Source organism: Capricornis sumatraensis, chromosome 18, assembly GCF_032405125.1.
Source record: "Capricornis sumatraensis isolate serow.1 chromosome 18, serow.2, whole genome shotgun sequence".
Taxonomy (NCBI): Eukaryota; Metazoa; Chordata; class Mammalia; order Artiodactyla; family Bovidae; genus Capricornis; species Capricornis sumatraensis.
The window spans coordinates 30,348,157-30,364,353 of record NC_091086.1 but is presented as its reverse complement, the minus strand read 5'-3'; the positions used below and the strand labels follow the sequence as shown (position 1 = coordinate 30,364,353).

The 16,197-nt window shown below is 36.3% G+C and overlaps 1 protein-coding gene across 1 annotated transcript in view; it reads right to left on the bottom strand.

Annotated features, from left to right (window-relative positions):
• SLC38A9 (solute carrier family 38 member 9) overlaps nucleotides 1–16,197 on the bottom strand; it is a 93,256-nt gene that overhangs the window by 15,996 nt on the left and 61,063 nt on the right. The window contains exon 11 of the mRNA XM_068990453.1: nucleotides 3,187–3,293. Coding sequence (XP_068846554.1) covers nucleotides 3,187–3,293 — 107 coding nt within the window. The remainder of the gene's footprint in view (nucleotides 1–3,186; nucleotides 3,294–16,197) is intronic.

Here is a 16,197-nt window from a genome sequence, read left to right as displayed (position 1 = left end):
CAGATTCTCAGGTATACAAGGTGTTCTCTCTCATTAAGGGGACTTTGGTGGTGAAGTTTGAGAAACACAGCCTTATGGATAGAATGACCCAAAACATGAGAATCCAACTACACAAAATTGGTTTCTGTGGTACCTGGTTTAAATTAGCATTAGAGATCAGTTGAGTAGGATAGAAAGGTGACCTGGCTGAAACCAAAGCATACACTGTTAACTACGTACACTATTCCTGTGATGATAAAAGATATCTTCCACATATCTTGCAACTTCCTAAAATTTGTGATTGGCAGCTTAGTTCAAGTGGCAAGGAGTCAGGAAATTTGTGAAGAAGGTGAGAGGGATTTAAAAGTAAAAGCGATAAAGTATATTCTCAATTTTTCCTTTACACTCCGAAGTTCCAAATGTTCATTTAGGATAGTAAGATTTTCTTCCTATTCCCTCCAAAGATTCAAAACTGTTTATGACAGAAGTACAATAAGATTAAACATTTCCAAAATAAAAACTGAATCTAAAGTGTGAGGGTAATAGAAAAAGAAAAAAACTGCAAAAATACATTTGCCTAGGAAAAGTTATAGAAAATGGTAAGAGATCTTAATTCTTAAGTTTTCCAAAAGTCAAAGCAAAAATAGAAACAAGAATAGTTATATGACCCTTATTATCAAATAATGAGTTCATTAAGGAAATGTTTTCCTAGCCTTGAACAGAGAAAATTTTCTCTCTACTGTCTTTACATAAAGGATGCTGAGGAATTTAACAAAGATATCTCAATTATAGTTCTTATAAAACAATAAAGCAACATTATACACATGGCTTTCTTATATTACCATGAATACTTGATAAAAGCCACTTTTAATATTAAAATCTAATACAGTGATGAGAGAAGAGAGAAAGAAAGAACTGATATGGTTGAGTTATTTATTTTTCAGAGAGTCTAACTTATAGATATCATACAAAGAAATCTTGGAGAAGACAATATGTTCATGTTGCAAGACAAATTTAAAGGCTCTAGAAAAAAACATGAAGGATATTCTCTCCTGTTAGCAGAAAGATCCACAGTTGCAAAGGGTCAGACATGACTGAGTGACTAACACTTTCACTTTTCAATAATCGTATAGACTCCTATTAGAACTTCATCATGATTTTCATTTATATGGTTAGAAGTTATGGAGCTGAATTCAAATTTTACTAACAAGGCCACAGGTAAACTCCTGCTTTCTTTGGGTTTAGTTTGCTCTTTTTTTCCCCTAGTGTCTTAAGGTAGAAGGTTAGATTATTGAGATTTTTTTTTTAATGTAGGTATTTACAGCCATAAATTTCTCTCTAAGCACAGTTTTAGTGCATCCCATATATTTTGATATGTTTTATCTTCATTTTCAGTAATCTCAAAGTACTTCCCTAATTTTTCTTGTAATTTTTTTCCTTTAACTTATTAGTTACTTAGGAGTATGTTGTTTAATTTCCACATATTTGTCAATTTCTCAGATTTCTTTCTGGTATTGATTTCTAATTTCATTGTGGTCAAAGAACATACTTGGTATGATTTCAGTCCTTTCAAGCGTATTATGACTTGTTCTGTGACTCAGCATATGGTCAATCTTGGTAAATGTTTCATGTGTTTTTGAAAAGAATGTGAATTCTGCTCTTGTTTAAGACTTTTATAAATGCCAGGTAGGCTGATAGTATTTTTCATACTTTCAATATCTTCACTTATTTTCCATTTGCTCCATCAATTATTAAGGGAGAGTTGGTGAAATCACTAATTATTAATATAATTGTGGATTTCTCTACTTCTTACAGTTTAGACAGTTGCTGTTTCCTTTACTTGGAAGCTCTATTACTGGGAGCATACATGTTTAGGATAATTATGTCTTCTTGATGAACTGGTCCTTAAAGATCATCATATAATGTTCCTCTTTATCTTCGGCAATACTCCTTGTTCTGAAGTCTGCTTTGTCTGATATTAAAATAGCCACTCCATCTCTCTTACGCTTAGTGTCTGCATGATCTCTTTATATGTAAAGTAAGTTTCTTGTAGACAGTATATAATTAGGTTTTGCTTTTAGTCAGACTGACAATCTCTTTTAATTGTAGTATTTAGACCATTTTTAATGTAAGTTTCAGCACAACTGGGTTTGAATCTATTATCTTTTTGTTTTCTATCCAGTAGTCATATATGGCTGTGAGAGCTGGACCACAAAAAAGCTGAGCGCCAAAGAAATGAATCTTTCGAATTGTGGTACTGGAGAAGACTCATGAGAGACTCTTGGATTGCAAGGAGATCAAACCAGTCAATACTAAAGGAAATCAACTCTGAATATTAATTGGAAGGACTGATGTTGAAACTGAAGCTCTGATACTTTGGCTACCTGATGCTAACAGCTGACTCATTGGGAAAGACCCTGATACTAGGAAAGATTGAAGACAACAGGAAAAGAGGGCAGCAGAGAATAAGTTGATTACATACCATTACGAACTGAATGGACATGAATTTGAGCAAACTCCGGGAGATAGCGAAGGACAGGGGAGTCTGGCATGAAAAAAAATCCATGGGGTTGCAAAGAGTTGGACACAACTTAGTGACTGAACAACAATAACTCTCTTACACTTAATGTCTGCATGGTATATCTTTATATTTAAAGCAAGTTTCTTGTAGACAATATATAGCTTTACTTTTTTAGTCAGACTGACAATCTCTTTTAATTGTAGTATTTAGACCATTTTTAATGTAATTATTAATATGACTGAGTTTGAATCTATTATCTTTCTATTTGTTTTCTATTTGTACCATATATTCTTTGTTTCCTTTTTCTTGTTTTCTTTTAGATCACTTGGGTATTTTTAAAGATCTCACCACTACTGGCTACCAGATATACATCCTTTTTTTTCCTTTTTTTAGTGAGTGCTCTAGAGCAAACTATTATGGCCCATGGATGAACTATGGCCAACTGTCTGTTTTTGTAAATATAATTTTCTTGCAACACAGGCACTACCCATTTGCTAACATATTGTTTATAGTTATTTTTCGTGCCACAATAGTAGAGTTGGGTAATCATAATCCCATGGCCCATAAAGTCTAAGATATTTACCACCCGAACCTTTAAAGAAGAAGTTTGCTGACCATTGTTTTGTGGTTTACATTTAAAAATTAAGGTTTAGTAACAAAAGTCAATTCCTCAGGTAATTACTCACATTATTTTCTTGGTTCTTATTGTTCTTCAAGAGTGTGATAATACAATTATGAATAAAGAAAGCAAGGGTAAGCACCCCAGTCAGTTGTGGAAACTGAAATCTTATCTCTAGGAGAAAAAGAGAGAAGAAAAAACATGCATTAAAATGACAACTGGAAAATGAGTACTAGTAGCCGAATAAAATGCCTTTATAAAGTTCCTCAAGGCTAACATTATACTTGAACAAATACTTGAAAAGGGAAAGAAGAGGAATCAAGAAATCATGCCTGTGGGGATACTTTATCATTTTTGGCCATGCTTCCCAGCATGTGGGATCGAACCCACGCCCCCTGTGTTGGAAGCACGGAGTTGAAACCAGTGGACCACTAGGAAAGTCCATGTGAGGGTACTTTCTATTAGTTATTTCTGTTTGAGGTCATACAACTAGTATGTTGTAGAGCAAGATCAAATGCAGGGTCAGAACGAAAAATGGGCAGAAGACCTGAATATGCATTTTTCAAAAAATGATATACAGATAGTCAAAAGCACATGAAAAAATGATCTACACTGCTAATCATCAGAGAAATTCAAATTAAAACCAAAATGTGATACTACCTCATATCTCATACAAAATGGCTATCATCAAAACAGAACTACCATATTGATCCACTAATTCTACTACTGGGTATTTATCTGAAGAAAATGAAAACACTAATTTGAAAAGATAATGCATTCCAGTGTTCACAGCAGTTACTCTATGAGGTGTTCCAACAATATAGGCTAAAAAAAAAGCCCTATTGAGACAGACCTCAACAGAAGGATACTTTCTAACAAGAAAAAGAATGACCACTTCAGATCAACAGCATTATACTTATATAATTATAACAAAGCTCCAATATTTTAGAAGATGATAAAATTATCATTTGTACATGATAGGCCTACCTCAAGAAATAAGAAAAATCTCAAATAAACATTTTTATACCTAAAGAAACTAGAAAAAGAACAAATAAATCCCAAAGTTAAAAGGAAGAGAAATAACAAAGATCAGCAAGAAATAAATGAAATAGGGATTAAAGAGATAATAGAAAAGATCAACAAAACTAAGAGCTGGCTTTTTTTGAAAGATAAAATAGATAAAACCTCAGCTAGAGAAACCAAGAAAAAAGAGATGATTCATATAAGTGAAACTATAAATGAAAGAGAAGACACCACAACCGATACAACAGAAATACAAAAGATCATAAGAGACCACGTGAACAATTATACACCAAAACACCAACAAATTGGACAATCTAGAAGGAATGAATAAATTCCTAAAAACATGCAAACTCCCAAGACTGAATCATGAAAAAACAGAAAATCTGAACAGACTAGAGACTGAATCAATAATTAAAACCTTCACAACAAAAGTCTAGGGCCAGATAGCTTCTCTGTGAATTCTACCAATCAAGAATTAATAGTATCCTTCTCTAGCTCTTCCAAAAAATAAAAGAGAAAAACACTTCCAAACTCATTTTACAAAGTCAGAATTAACCTGATACCAAAGCTAGACAAAGACACTACAAGAAAAGAAAATTATAGGCCAATGTCCCTGATGAACACAGGTACAAAAATTCTCAATAAAATATTGGCAATCCAAGTTAAACAATTCATTAAAAGGATTACATGCCATTATCAAGTGAGATTTATTCCAGGGATGCAAGTATGGTTCAACATATACAAATCAATCATTGTAATCAATGATACCACATTCAATCAATCAATACACCATATTAACAAATTGAAGAATGAGAATCATATGATCATTTCAATAGATGCAGAAAAAGCATTTTACGATAAGCTTAAGTCACTCAGTCATGTCTGACTCTGCAATCCCAGGGACTGTGGCCTGCCAGGCTCCTCTGTCCATGAGATTCTCCAGCAAGAATACTGGAGTGGGTAGCCATTTCCTTCTCCCGGGCTCCTGTAGGGGAAATTAGAATTGGATGCCACAAGTCCAAGGGAGCCTCCTGGGCATGTTCATTATCAGAATGTTCCTCTCCTTTGTAAAACATTTCTGACTGTTTAATTGTGAACCATTCAGGGGCCATTGCCCTTCTGATCTTAAAGTAGCTAACATGTACCCCAAAGATCTTTCCCCTGGTACACATGAAACATTTCCCATTTTAAAAAGCTTTATAACACCAAAACACAAAAGATGCAGACAAATTCCAAGAAAAATGGCACAGATTCCAGCATCAATGAATACAGATGAATCGATTCCCTGATAGGGTAAATAACTTTACCCTATAAAACAAATTTACCCTATAAAACAAATGAACTAATTCCAACTAGGCTACCCACCTCCTCAAGAACTAGCTTCCAAATGAACCAGTTCCAACTGGACCAGTTCCCAAATCAGGTAACTAAATGTACCCTACAAATGAGCTAATTTCAACTAGGGTGGGCCTGCCCCATGAGAACTAGTTCTCAATGAACCGGCTCAGAGTAGACTCCAACAACACCTCCCCTTTGCAAACGGGTACCCAACCAAATTGGCTTGTCCTGTAAAGGAAAAGCCCAGATTGACGGGAAAAAATGTTCCCAGTGTGCACACTGGAGGGACTTAACCTCCAAAATCGAGCCTGAACACCAATTTATGATATTAACTCTCAAATAACTGGGTATGGAGGGAAAGTACCTCAACATAATAAAGGCCATATATAGGACAAACCCAGAACTAATATCACATTCAGTGATGATAAGCTGAAAACTTTTCCTCCAAGAACAGGAATAAGACAAGGACGACTACTCTTGCCATTTTTATCCAACATAGTATTGAAAGCCTTAGTCAGAGCAAGAAAAGAAATAAAAGGCATCAAAATTGGAAAGGAAGAAATAACACTGCCTCCATTTGTTGGGGATATAATACTATATACAGAAAATCCTAAGAATGCCACCAAAAAACTTTTAGAACCAATACGCAAAATCAGAAAACTTGAGGAGTTCTATTTCAACATACAAAATCTGTTGTGTTTCTCGACACTAATAACAAACTATCAGAAAAAGAAATTAAGAAAACAATCCCATTTATAGTAGCATCAAAAATAATAAAATACCTAGAAATAAATTTAACCAAGGAGTTGAAAGACCTATAAACTAAAATCTGTAAGACATGATGAGAGAAATTGAAGACACAAATAAATGGAAAGTGACTCCAAGTTCATGAATTGGAAGAATCAATATTGTTAAAATGTCCATACTACCCAAAACAATCTACACATTCAATGCAATCTCCATCAAAATTTCAATGACATTTTTCACAGAAATAGAACAGTCCTGAAATGTATATAGAAACATAAAAGACTCCAAACAGCTAAAGCAATTTTGGGAAAGAAGTATGAAGCTGGTGGCATCACACTTCCTGGTTTTAGACTTTATTACAATATATAGTAATCAAAACAGCATGGTACTGACAAAGAACAGACACATAGATCAGTGGAACAGAGTGCGTAGAAATAAATCCACACATATACAGCTGATTAATTTATGACAAAGAAGTCAAGAATATACAATGGGGAAAGAATAGCCTCTTCAATAAATGCTGTTGGAAAAACCAGGAGACACAGCAAAAGAATGAAACGGGGCCCCCCTATCTTCAACCATACACAAAGATCAACTCTAAATGGATTAAAAACTTGAAAGTAAGACCTGAAACCATAAAACCCCTAGAAGAAAACATATGGCAGGAGGGGAAGCTCTGTGATACTGTTCTTGGCAGTGATATTTTTATTTCACAACAAATGCAAAGGCAACAAACACAAAAATAAACAAATGGAACCTCATCAACCTAACAAGCTTCTGTACAGCAAAGGAAACCATTGACGAAATGAACAGGCAACCGATGAAATGAACAGGGAACCTACAAAATGGGAGAAAGTGTTTGCAAATCATGTACTGGATAAACAGCTAATAATCAAAATATATAAATAACTCATATAACTCAATAGCAAGAAAATAAACAATCTGATTGAAAACACTGGCAGAGGACTAAATATGGACATAACCAACTATAGTCAGTCAAAAAACAGACAAAATTAATCTCTGGGGTTAAAATTTAGAACAGTGGTTATCTCTGAAGGGCAATACCAACTGGTAGGGAGAATGAGACGGATTTCTGGGGTGCTACAAATAGTAATTTCTGATTTTGAACAGGGTGCTGGTTATCTGATTTGTTCAGTTTGTGAAAATTAATCAAGTTGTACACTTAGGAACTGTGTATTTTTATTATAAATGTATGCTATACTTTAATTAAAAAGTTCAAAAGCAAAAACAACAAAAAATGTGGGGTATATACATACTATTTAAAGTACATGTGGTTAGAAAATTATGTTTTTCTGGCTGCAGATTAACACAATGCTGCTATCAAATGGCAAATCACCCCATAATCCTTGAAAATCAGTGTCTGAGTCTCTTTTTGAAGTCAGTTTCAAAGCATTTAACAGCTTTTCATTTTAAAAATGTAATCTTAATTGTAGTCTTAAATTGTTAAAATTAAACAGTATCACAAGGTTTCTAACAAAAACCAGCTTTATACCTTTCACATCTCCCATCCTGAATCCTATTTCCCAGAGGCAACTAGTTATAACTCTTGTGACTACTTAGCATATCTTAAATTTATAATTTATTTTTAAGTAATATGCTTATATTCCTTTTTCTTTACTTTTAAATTTTAGACATGATCCATTGATTTTCCATCAGAAGGCTTGAGGACTTTTATATCACTATCACCCTTCACTTCCCCATGTCTTATTCCCCTAATAGAATCATAATTCTGATTTCGTAAAATCAAAGTTTTCATTTTTATGATTATTATTTGTTATTCATAGTTAAGCCATGGAATCTATTACTATTATTACACTTTTCTTTCTTAGATAAAATACTTGTGTTGACCTGTTTTATTGGAAGTCATAATTGACTTTTTTCCTTCTTAGTTGTCTAATTTTCTAGTTAACACTAATTCTTCCCTAAATTCTCCAAAAGAATGGAAAAACTCCACTCTATCTATATAACACATCAAATAACATTTTCCATTTTATTATTTTTTTTCTTTGAAAAAATGCCTCTTGGAGCCATCTGTCTACCTGCTGAAATCTGGGCTGGCTGCTCCCTACGCCTGCTGCACAGCTGTTTCCTAGGATTTCCCTTCACCATCATTCTGGGAATTTCTTGATATTCTACTTCTTTTTGGTGAAGCACATTTTGCAGTATTTTCCTGAGAAAGAGTGCATGGAAGGTAAAATTTTGTGAGACTTTCCAAAAATACCTTTATTATATACTCTAACAGTTGGATGAGAGTATAGTGGGCTTTAGGATTTTAGGTCAAAATAATTTATTCTGTGACATTTGATGACCTTCTATTGTCTCCTTCTTTCAGAGTTGTTGTTAAAAATTCTGATACTATTCTGATTCCAGACCTTTTGTACAGACTTGTTCTTAGTCCCTGAAAGCTCTTCTCTTTATCCCTGGTGTTGTGAAATTTCATAATGATATGCTTTGGTGTGAGTCTTATTCACAATGTTTTGGGGCCTTATGTTCTTCAGTTCTGAGGAAATTTCTTACATAATTTCTTTGATAATTTCCTCACCACGTTCTCTCTTCTCTATGGTACTATTTTCAGCTGGACACTGGACCACCTAGATTAATTCTCTATTTCCTCATCTTTTCTGTCCTATATTTCTCCTTCCTTCCAATCATCCATCCATCCATCCATCCACATTGTCTAGTCTTTTGAGAAGGTTAGCCTTATCTTCCAAATTTCCTTTGAATTCTTAACTTCTATTCATATTTTATTTCCAATGGTATTCAAATATTGTTTCACAGAAATCATTGCCTTTTGTCACTTTCAGGATGTAATGTTTAGAATGTTGCTTTTGTTCACTCATTAATTTCCCTTTAGGTTCCTTTTTTATCTTTTTTGTTTTATTTTTATGTAAGAGGTTTTCCACAGGTATCCAGTGGTCTTCAATTATATTAATATGTAAAAGTGAAGCACTAAAAAAAAAAAAGCATACTTAGTGGACATCTAAATGGTCTGAGACAAGCAAGGTACCTGCCATTTCTTTGATAGAACCCAAATATCCGAGACTCCAGGTCTTCTTGGGCTTATTGGTTTCTCCCGAGGAGAACCCTCTATTTTCCTATGATATCAGCATTCTGAGAGGCAAGGTGTAAAGAAAAGAGAATTGGAGGGGTAGGAGGTGGGGTTTGGCCTCACCATTGAGCACATATGCTTTCACTTAACCCATTTTCAGAACTGAGTCTTATCCCTACCCTTCTGTTGAGCCTGACAAACCGAAGTCCAGAGAGTACCTGATTTAGTTTCTTCCATCTCTTGCTAGATTGAAAAGGGAAGGGGGATGGATTATATCTAATTATTACTGATATAAACTTTCAAGGAATTCTCCCATTTTAAGCACTTCTCCTTATCTTTGCTTTCAGAGTTAAATGTCTCCAAATACTGAGGCTTTCAAGGATTGTGTCATTCACATTGGCCCCCTCTCTACAGGTATTTTCATTTCAGCCTTCTCTGCTTTGCTGTCAATTACCAACCACGTACCAGCTTTCTAGCTTCTAAAAATCTGTTGCTGTCTCTCGTTTGCTATTGTCTCTTCTGGAGAATTTCTTTGTGCTTGTTTTTTACATTTTTTAAAATATTGTTTTAATGGGATTCGGGAAGGAGTAGATATAAACCCATTTTCTCAGTTATTTGAGCACTTATTATATGCTAGAAGTATCATAGATCTTGGGGATACAATAGTAATAGAGAAGCATAAAAAAACAAAGAATATTTCTCAGAGAGTGAACATTCTAGATACCCAGGTAAAAAAAATAAACACAGATATTTCATAACATCTGAACTTTCCAAATTCAAGAACCAAACAGATTCAGAAACATTTTTAGGTAAGTCTCTTGTTATCTTTATGTCTGCAACTTTCTATCTGAAACTCGGGAGCCAAGTTGATTAGAATAACGAATATGCCTCAATACTCCAACCAGTCAGAATCAGGAATTTAACATTTAGATAACCAGGGATACTTGCATGTAAGATTTGGTAGTGATGACAGTTCTAAAGAAAACAAAGAACAAGAAGGTGTGAGAGTTGGTACAAAGTCAGGGAAAACCTCTCTAACAATACCAATCATGTAGAAACCTGAGAAAAAGAGGACATTTTACGTACAGGGAATACTGAGTGCAAAGACTCTGAGCTAGGAGAGTGCTTGGCAATTTAGTAGAGCAGCAAGGAAGGCAGTGTTGTTGGAGTAGACCGAATGAGTGGAAAGGAATAGGGAAAGAAATCAGAGAGAAAGCCAGGAGTCACATTCAACAGGGCCTATCGCTCAGTCGTGTCCAACTCTTTGCGACCCCATGAATCACAGCACGCCAGGCCTCCCTGTCCATCACCAACTCCCAGAGTTCACTCAGACTCACATCCATCGAGTCAGTGATGCCATCCAGCCATCTCATCCTCTGTCGTCCCCTTCTCCTCCTGCCCCCAATCCCTCCCAGCATCAGAATCTTTTCCAATGAGTCAACTCTTTGCATGAGGTGGCCAAAGTACTGGAGTTTCAGCTTTAGCATCATTCCTTCCAAAGAAATCCCAGGGCTGATCTCCTTCAGAATGGATTGGTTGGATCTCCTTGCAGTCCAAGGGACTCTCAAGAGTCTTCTCCAATACCACAGTTCAAAAGCATCAATTCTTCAGCACTCAGCTTTCTTCACAGTCCAACTCTCACATCCATACATGACCACAGGAGAAACCATAGCCTTGACTAGATGGACCTTAGTTGGCAAAGTAATGTCTCTGCTTTTGAATATGCTATCCAGGTTGGTCATAACTTTTCTTCCGAGGAGTAAGCGTCTTTTAATTTCATGGCTGCAATCACCATCTGCAGTGATTTTGGAGCCCAAAAAATAAAGGCTGACACTGTTTCCACTGTTTCCCCATCTATTTCCCATGAAGTGATGGGACCGGATGCCATGATCTTCGTTTTCTGAATGTTGAGCTTCGAGCCAACTTTTTCACTCTCCTCTTTCACTTTCATCAAGAGGCTTTTTAGTTCCTCTTCACTTTCTGCCATAAGGGTGGTGTTATCTGCATATCTGAGGTTATTAATATTTCTCCTGGCAATCTTGATTCCAGCTTGTGTTTCTTCCAGTCCAGCGTTTCTCATGATGTACTCTGCATATAAGTTAAATAAGCAGGGTGACAATATACAGCCTTGACGTACTCCTTTTCCTATTTGGAACCAGTCTGTTGTTCCATGTCCAGTTCTGTTACTTCCTGACCTGCATACAGATTTCTCAAGAGGCTGGTCAGATGGTCTGGACTTGCCTCTATTCTGAATAAGATGGGAAACCACTAGAGGCTTTTGAAGGTTATGTTTTAAAAACAAACTCTATCTGCTAGGTGTGGAACAGACTATGGAGAAGGAGACAAAGTGGAAACAGTGAGGCTAGTTATGAGGCTACTTCAATAATCTGGCTGAGAGAGTAGGAGCTTAACATGGTTCTTTTTTGGTAGAAATGATAAGAAATAGTCAGATTCTCAATTTATTTTGAAAGTAGAAGGTCAGTTGTGCAGATATTGGTGGAGGGGAAGTGGAAAAAAAGAACAGTCAAGTATGACTCCTAAGTGTTTGGCCCGGTCAAGTGGTAAACTGGTGCTACCATTTTCTGAGAATGAGAAGCCTGGGAGAAGAGCAGGTTAAGCAGGCTGGTGGGAGGGGGTGGATGAGGGAGAAAACAATTATTGGATTTTTGTAAATTAAGAATGCAAAGTGGACATCCAAGAAGAAGCAGCTAGATACATGAGTATGGATTTCAGTAGAGAGATCTGAGCTAGAGATAAAAAAATTGGGATTGGCCATCATCTATGATGACAACATATAAAGCTAGGTGACTAGATGACATTATTTAGGGAATAAAGGTAGAGAGAAGGGGAGTTTGTGTCTAAACCAGATGACTATCATTTAGAGGTCAGAGATAAGAAAAGGAAGTTATGTAGAAGAGTCAAGAGAGAATAGGGTTTTAGAAGTTAAGTAAATAAAGTGTTTTAAGATGGAAGACGTGGCCAAATGTGCCCAATGCTGCTTATAGGTTGAGTAAGAAGAGGTATGGGATTTGGTCCTGGGGTTTGGAAAGATGAAGTCATTGGTCATCAGGCATGGAGTGACTGGAGCAAAAGCCTAACAGAAGTGAGTCCAAGGCAAAATGGAAGAAGTGGAGACAGCACAGACAACGCTTACAAAGTTTTTCTTTCAAAAGAAGTAACAGTTACAGGGAATGGGGTTATACGAGTTTTTGTTTTTAGACTGGGAAACATGTTTGTATACTAGTAGGAATAGTTCAGTAGGAGAAATCTGATAACGCATGATTAAAAAAGAAAGGATAGCAGCAAAAAGTAAAGTCCCTGAGTAGGCAGGAAAGGATAGAATGAAATACACGAGCAGGTTTTACTTGTCATTTTTCCAATTACTTGGGAAGAAGGGTGATGGGATCTACTTACTGAACCAGAAAATGAATTTTTAGAAACAAGAGTACATAAAGATTCAATTAGACCCAGAAGTTTATGAGAATTCTTCATCAGGACAGTAAAGATTCACACCCTCCAAGTTCTCTGATTTTTAATCAGCCTTTACTGAGAAAGATTTATGACATATTTTCTTTATTGAAAAATTCTTCAATCACAGTAAGTCTCAGAGCCATAAATATTTATAAAAACTCCTTTTAGTCCTCATGATTCTCCTTTCATATCATTTAGAAATGAAGCAAAGTGAAATAAATGGCTTGATAACTACTTAAATGTTTCTCTTTTCCATCTTCTAAAAAACTATTAATATTCTCCCTTTCTTTCATATTTATCTCTAATGGTCTATCATTAGCAGGAACTTTTATCACCAAGTCTAAATATAAATCATCATGAATCTACTTTTAGAAAATAGACTATTTTTATTAATCAGTGGAAGAAGTAACTTAAAGTTGCCATTTGTATCACTATCCAATTTTAAATATAATCTGTGAGAGAAGGATGCCTTTCAAGCCCAGTGCTTCCTTTATTCTGAATTTAAACTGACTTTTTAGTCTTTGTGGGCTTCTGATAGAAATTTAAAAAATTAAAGTTGATGCAGCCAGATGAACTAAAAATAAGTAACCATGGTAACACAAACAACGACTTCCAATGATCACCAACTCAGCACACCTGGAGAACTCAAGAATGTTGTAATAAATGAAACAAAGGAAGACAACTCTAATTGTAGGCTTTAAAGACAAACCTGAGAAATTGAATAAAGACTTGAAATCTACACTGCCAGAATCAACAGTTGAAGAATGGAAGGAAAGCAGTCTTTCTAAACCAACAACAGGATTTTGTACTAATTTCTTTTTCCTTACCAGTTTTTAAGATACAAGCATAATAGCCACTTCTATTTTCTAGTCTGTCTCCTCATTTAGCATTATCGATTCATTGCTTTGGACTTCCCTGGTAGCTCAGCTGATAAAGAATCTGCCTGCAATGTAGAAGACCTGAGTTTGATTCCTGGGTTGGAGGATTCCCTGGAGATGGGTTAAGCTACCCACTTCAGTATTCTTGGGTTTCCCTGGTGGCTCAGATGGTAAAGAATCCTGCCTGCAATGTGGGACACCTGGGTTTGATCCCTCGGATGCCCTTCTATCATATTCAAAATACTCTAAATTTGGGTGAAACAAAAAATTGCTATGGGGTAAAAAAAAAGGAGGAAAAGAACACTTAATAATCACCATCTTAATTAGTCTGAAAAACATCAACATTAAAAGAAAAAACCCATAAAGGGAGCAATGATGTTAATTACCAGCATTTAGTTCAGTTCAGTCGCTCAGTCATGTACGACTCTTTGCGACTTCATGGAATGCAGTACGCCAGGCTTCCCTGTCCATCACCAACTCTTGGAGTGTGCTCAAACTCATGTCAATTGAGTAGGTGATGCCATCCAACCACCTCATCCTCTGTCATCCCTTTCTCCTCCTGCCTTAAATCTCTCCCAGCATCAAGGCCTTTTCCAATGAGTCAATTCATCACATCAGGTGGACAAAGTATTGGAGCTTCAGCTTCAGCATCAGCCCTTCCAATGAATATTCAGGTTTGATTTCCTTTAGGATTGATTGGTTTGATCTCCTTGCAGTCCAAGGGTCTCTCCAGAGTCTTCTAAAACACCACAGTTCAAAAGCATCAATTCTTTAGCATGCAGCTTTCTTTATGGTCCAACACTCACATCCATACATGACTACTGGAAAAACCATAGCCTTGACTAAACGGTCCTTTGTTGGCAAAGTAATGCCTCTGCTTTAGGTTGGTCATGGCTTTTCTTCCAAGGAGCAAGCATCTTTTGATTTCATGGCTGCAGTCACCATTTGCAGTGATTTTGGAGCCCCCAAAATAAAGTCTGTCACTGTTTCCATTGTTTCCCCATCTATTTGCCATGAAGTGATGGGACTGGATGCCATGATCTTAATTTTCTGAATGTTGAGTTTTAAGCCAACTTTTTCCCTTTCCTTTTTCACCTTCATCAAGAGGCTCTTTAGTTCCTCTTTGCTTTCTGCCATAAGGGTGGTGTTATCTGCATATCTGAGGTTACTGTTATTTCTTCTGGCAATCTTGATTCCAGCTTGTGCTTCATCCAGCCCAGTATTTTGCATGATGTACTCTACATATAAGTTAAATAAGCAGAATGACAATATAGAGCCTTGACGTATTCCTTTCCCAATATGGAACTAGTCTGTTGTACCATGTCCAGTTCTAATTGTTCCTTCTTGACCTGCACACAGATTTCTCAGGAGGCAGGTCAGGTGGTCTGGTATTCCCATCTCTTTCAGAATTTCCCACAGTTTATTGTGATCCACACAGTCAAAGGCGTTGGTGTAGTCAATAAAGCAGAAGTAGATGCTTTTCTAGAACTCTCTTGCTTTTTCGATGATCCAGCAAATGTTGGCAATTTGATCTCTGGCTGTTCTGCCTTTTCTAAAACCAGCTTGAACATATGGAAGCTCTCGGTTCACATACTGTTGAAGCCTGGCTTGGAGAATTTGGAGCATTACTTTGCAAACATGTGAGATGAGTACAATTGTGTGGTAGTTTGAACATTCTTTGGCATAGCCTTTCTTTGGGATTGGAATGAAAACTGACCTTTTCCAGTCTTATGACCACTGCTGAGTTTTCCAATTTGCTGGCATATTGAGTGTAGCACTTTCACAGCATCATCTGTTAGGATCTGAAATAGGTCAACTGGAATTCCATCATCTCCACTAGCTTTGTTCCTAGTGATGCTTCCTAAGGCTCATTTGACTTCACATTCCAGGATGTCTGGCTCTAGGTGAGTGATCACACCATTGTGGTTATCTGGGTCATTAAGACTTTTAAAAAATATTTTTATATAGTTATTCTGTGCATTCTTGCCACCTTTTCTTAATATCTTCAGCTTCAGTTAGGTCCATACTGTTTCTGTCCTTTATTGTGCCCATCTTTCCATGAAATGTTCCCTTGGTATCTCTAGTTTTCCTGAAGAGATCTCTAGTGTTCCCATTCTTTGTTTTCCTCTATTTCTTTGCATTGAATCACTGAGGAAGGCTTTCTTATTTCTCCTTGCTATTAACTCTGCATTCAGATGGGTATATCTTTCCTTTTCCCCTTTGCCTTTAGCTTCTCTTCTTTTCTCAGCTATTTGTAAGGCCTCCTCAGCTAACCATTTTGCATTTCTTTTTCATGGGGATGGTCTTGGTCACCAAGTTCTTCAGGTACTGTGTCTATCAGATCTAATTCCTTGAATTTATTTGTCACTTTTACTGTATAATCATAAGGGATTTGACTTTAGGTCATGCCTGAATGAACTAGTGAATTTCCCTACTTTCTTCCATTTAACTCTGAATTTGGCAATAAGGAGTTCATGATCTGAGCCACAGTCAGCTCCTGGTCTTGTTTCTGCTGATTGTATAGAGAGTCTCCATCTTTGGTTGCAAAGAA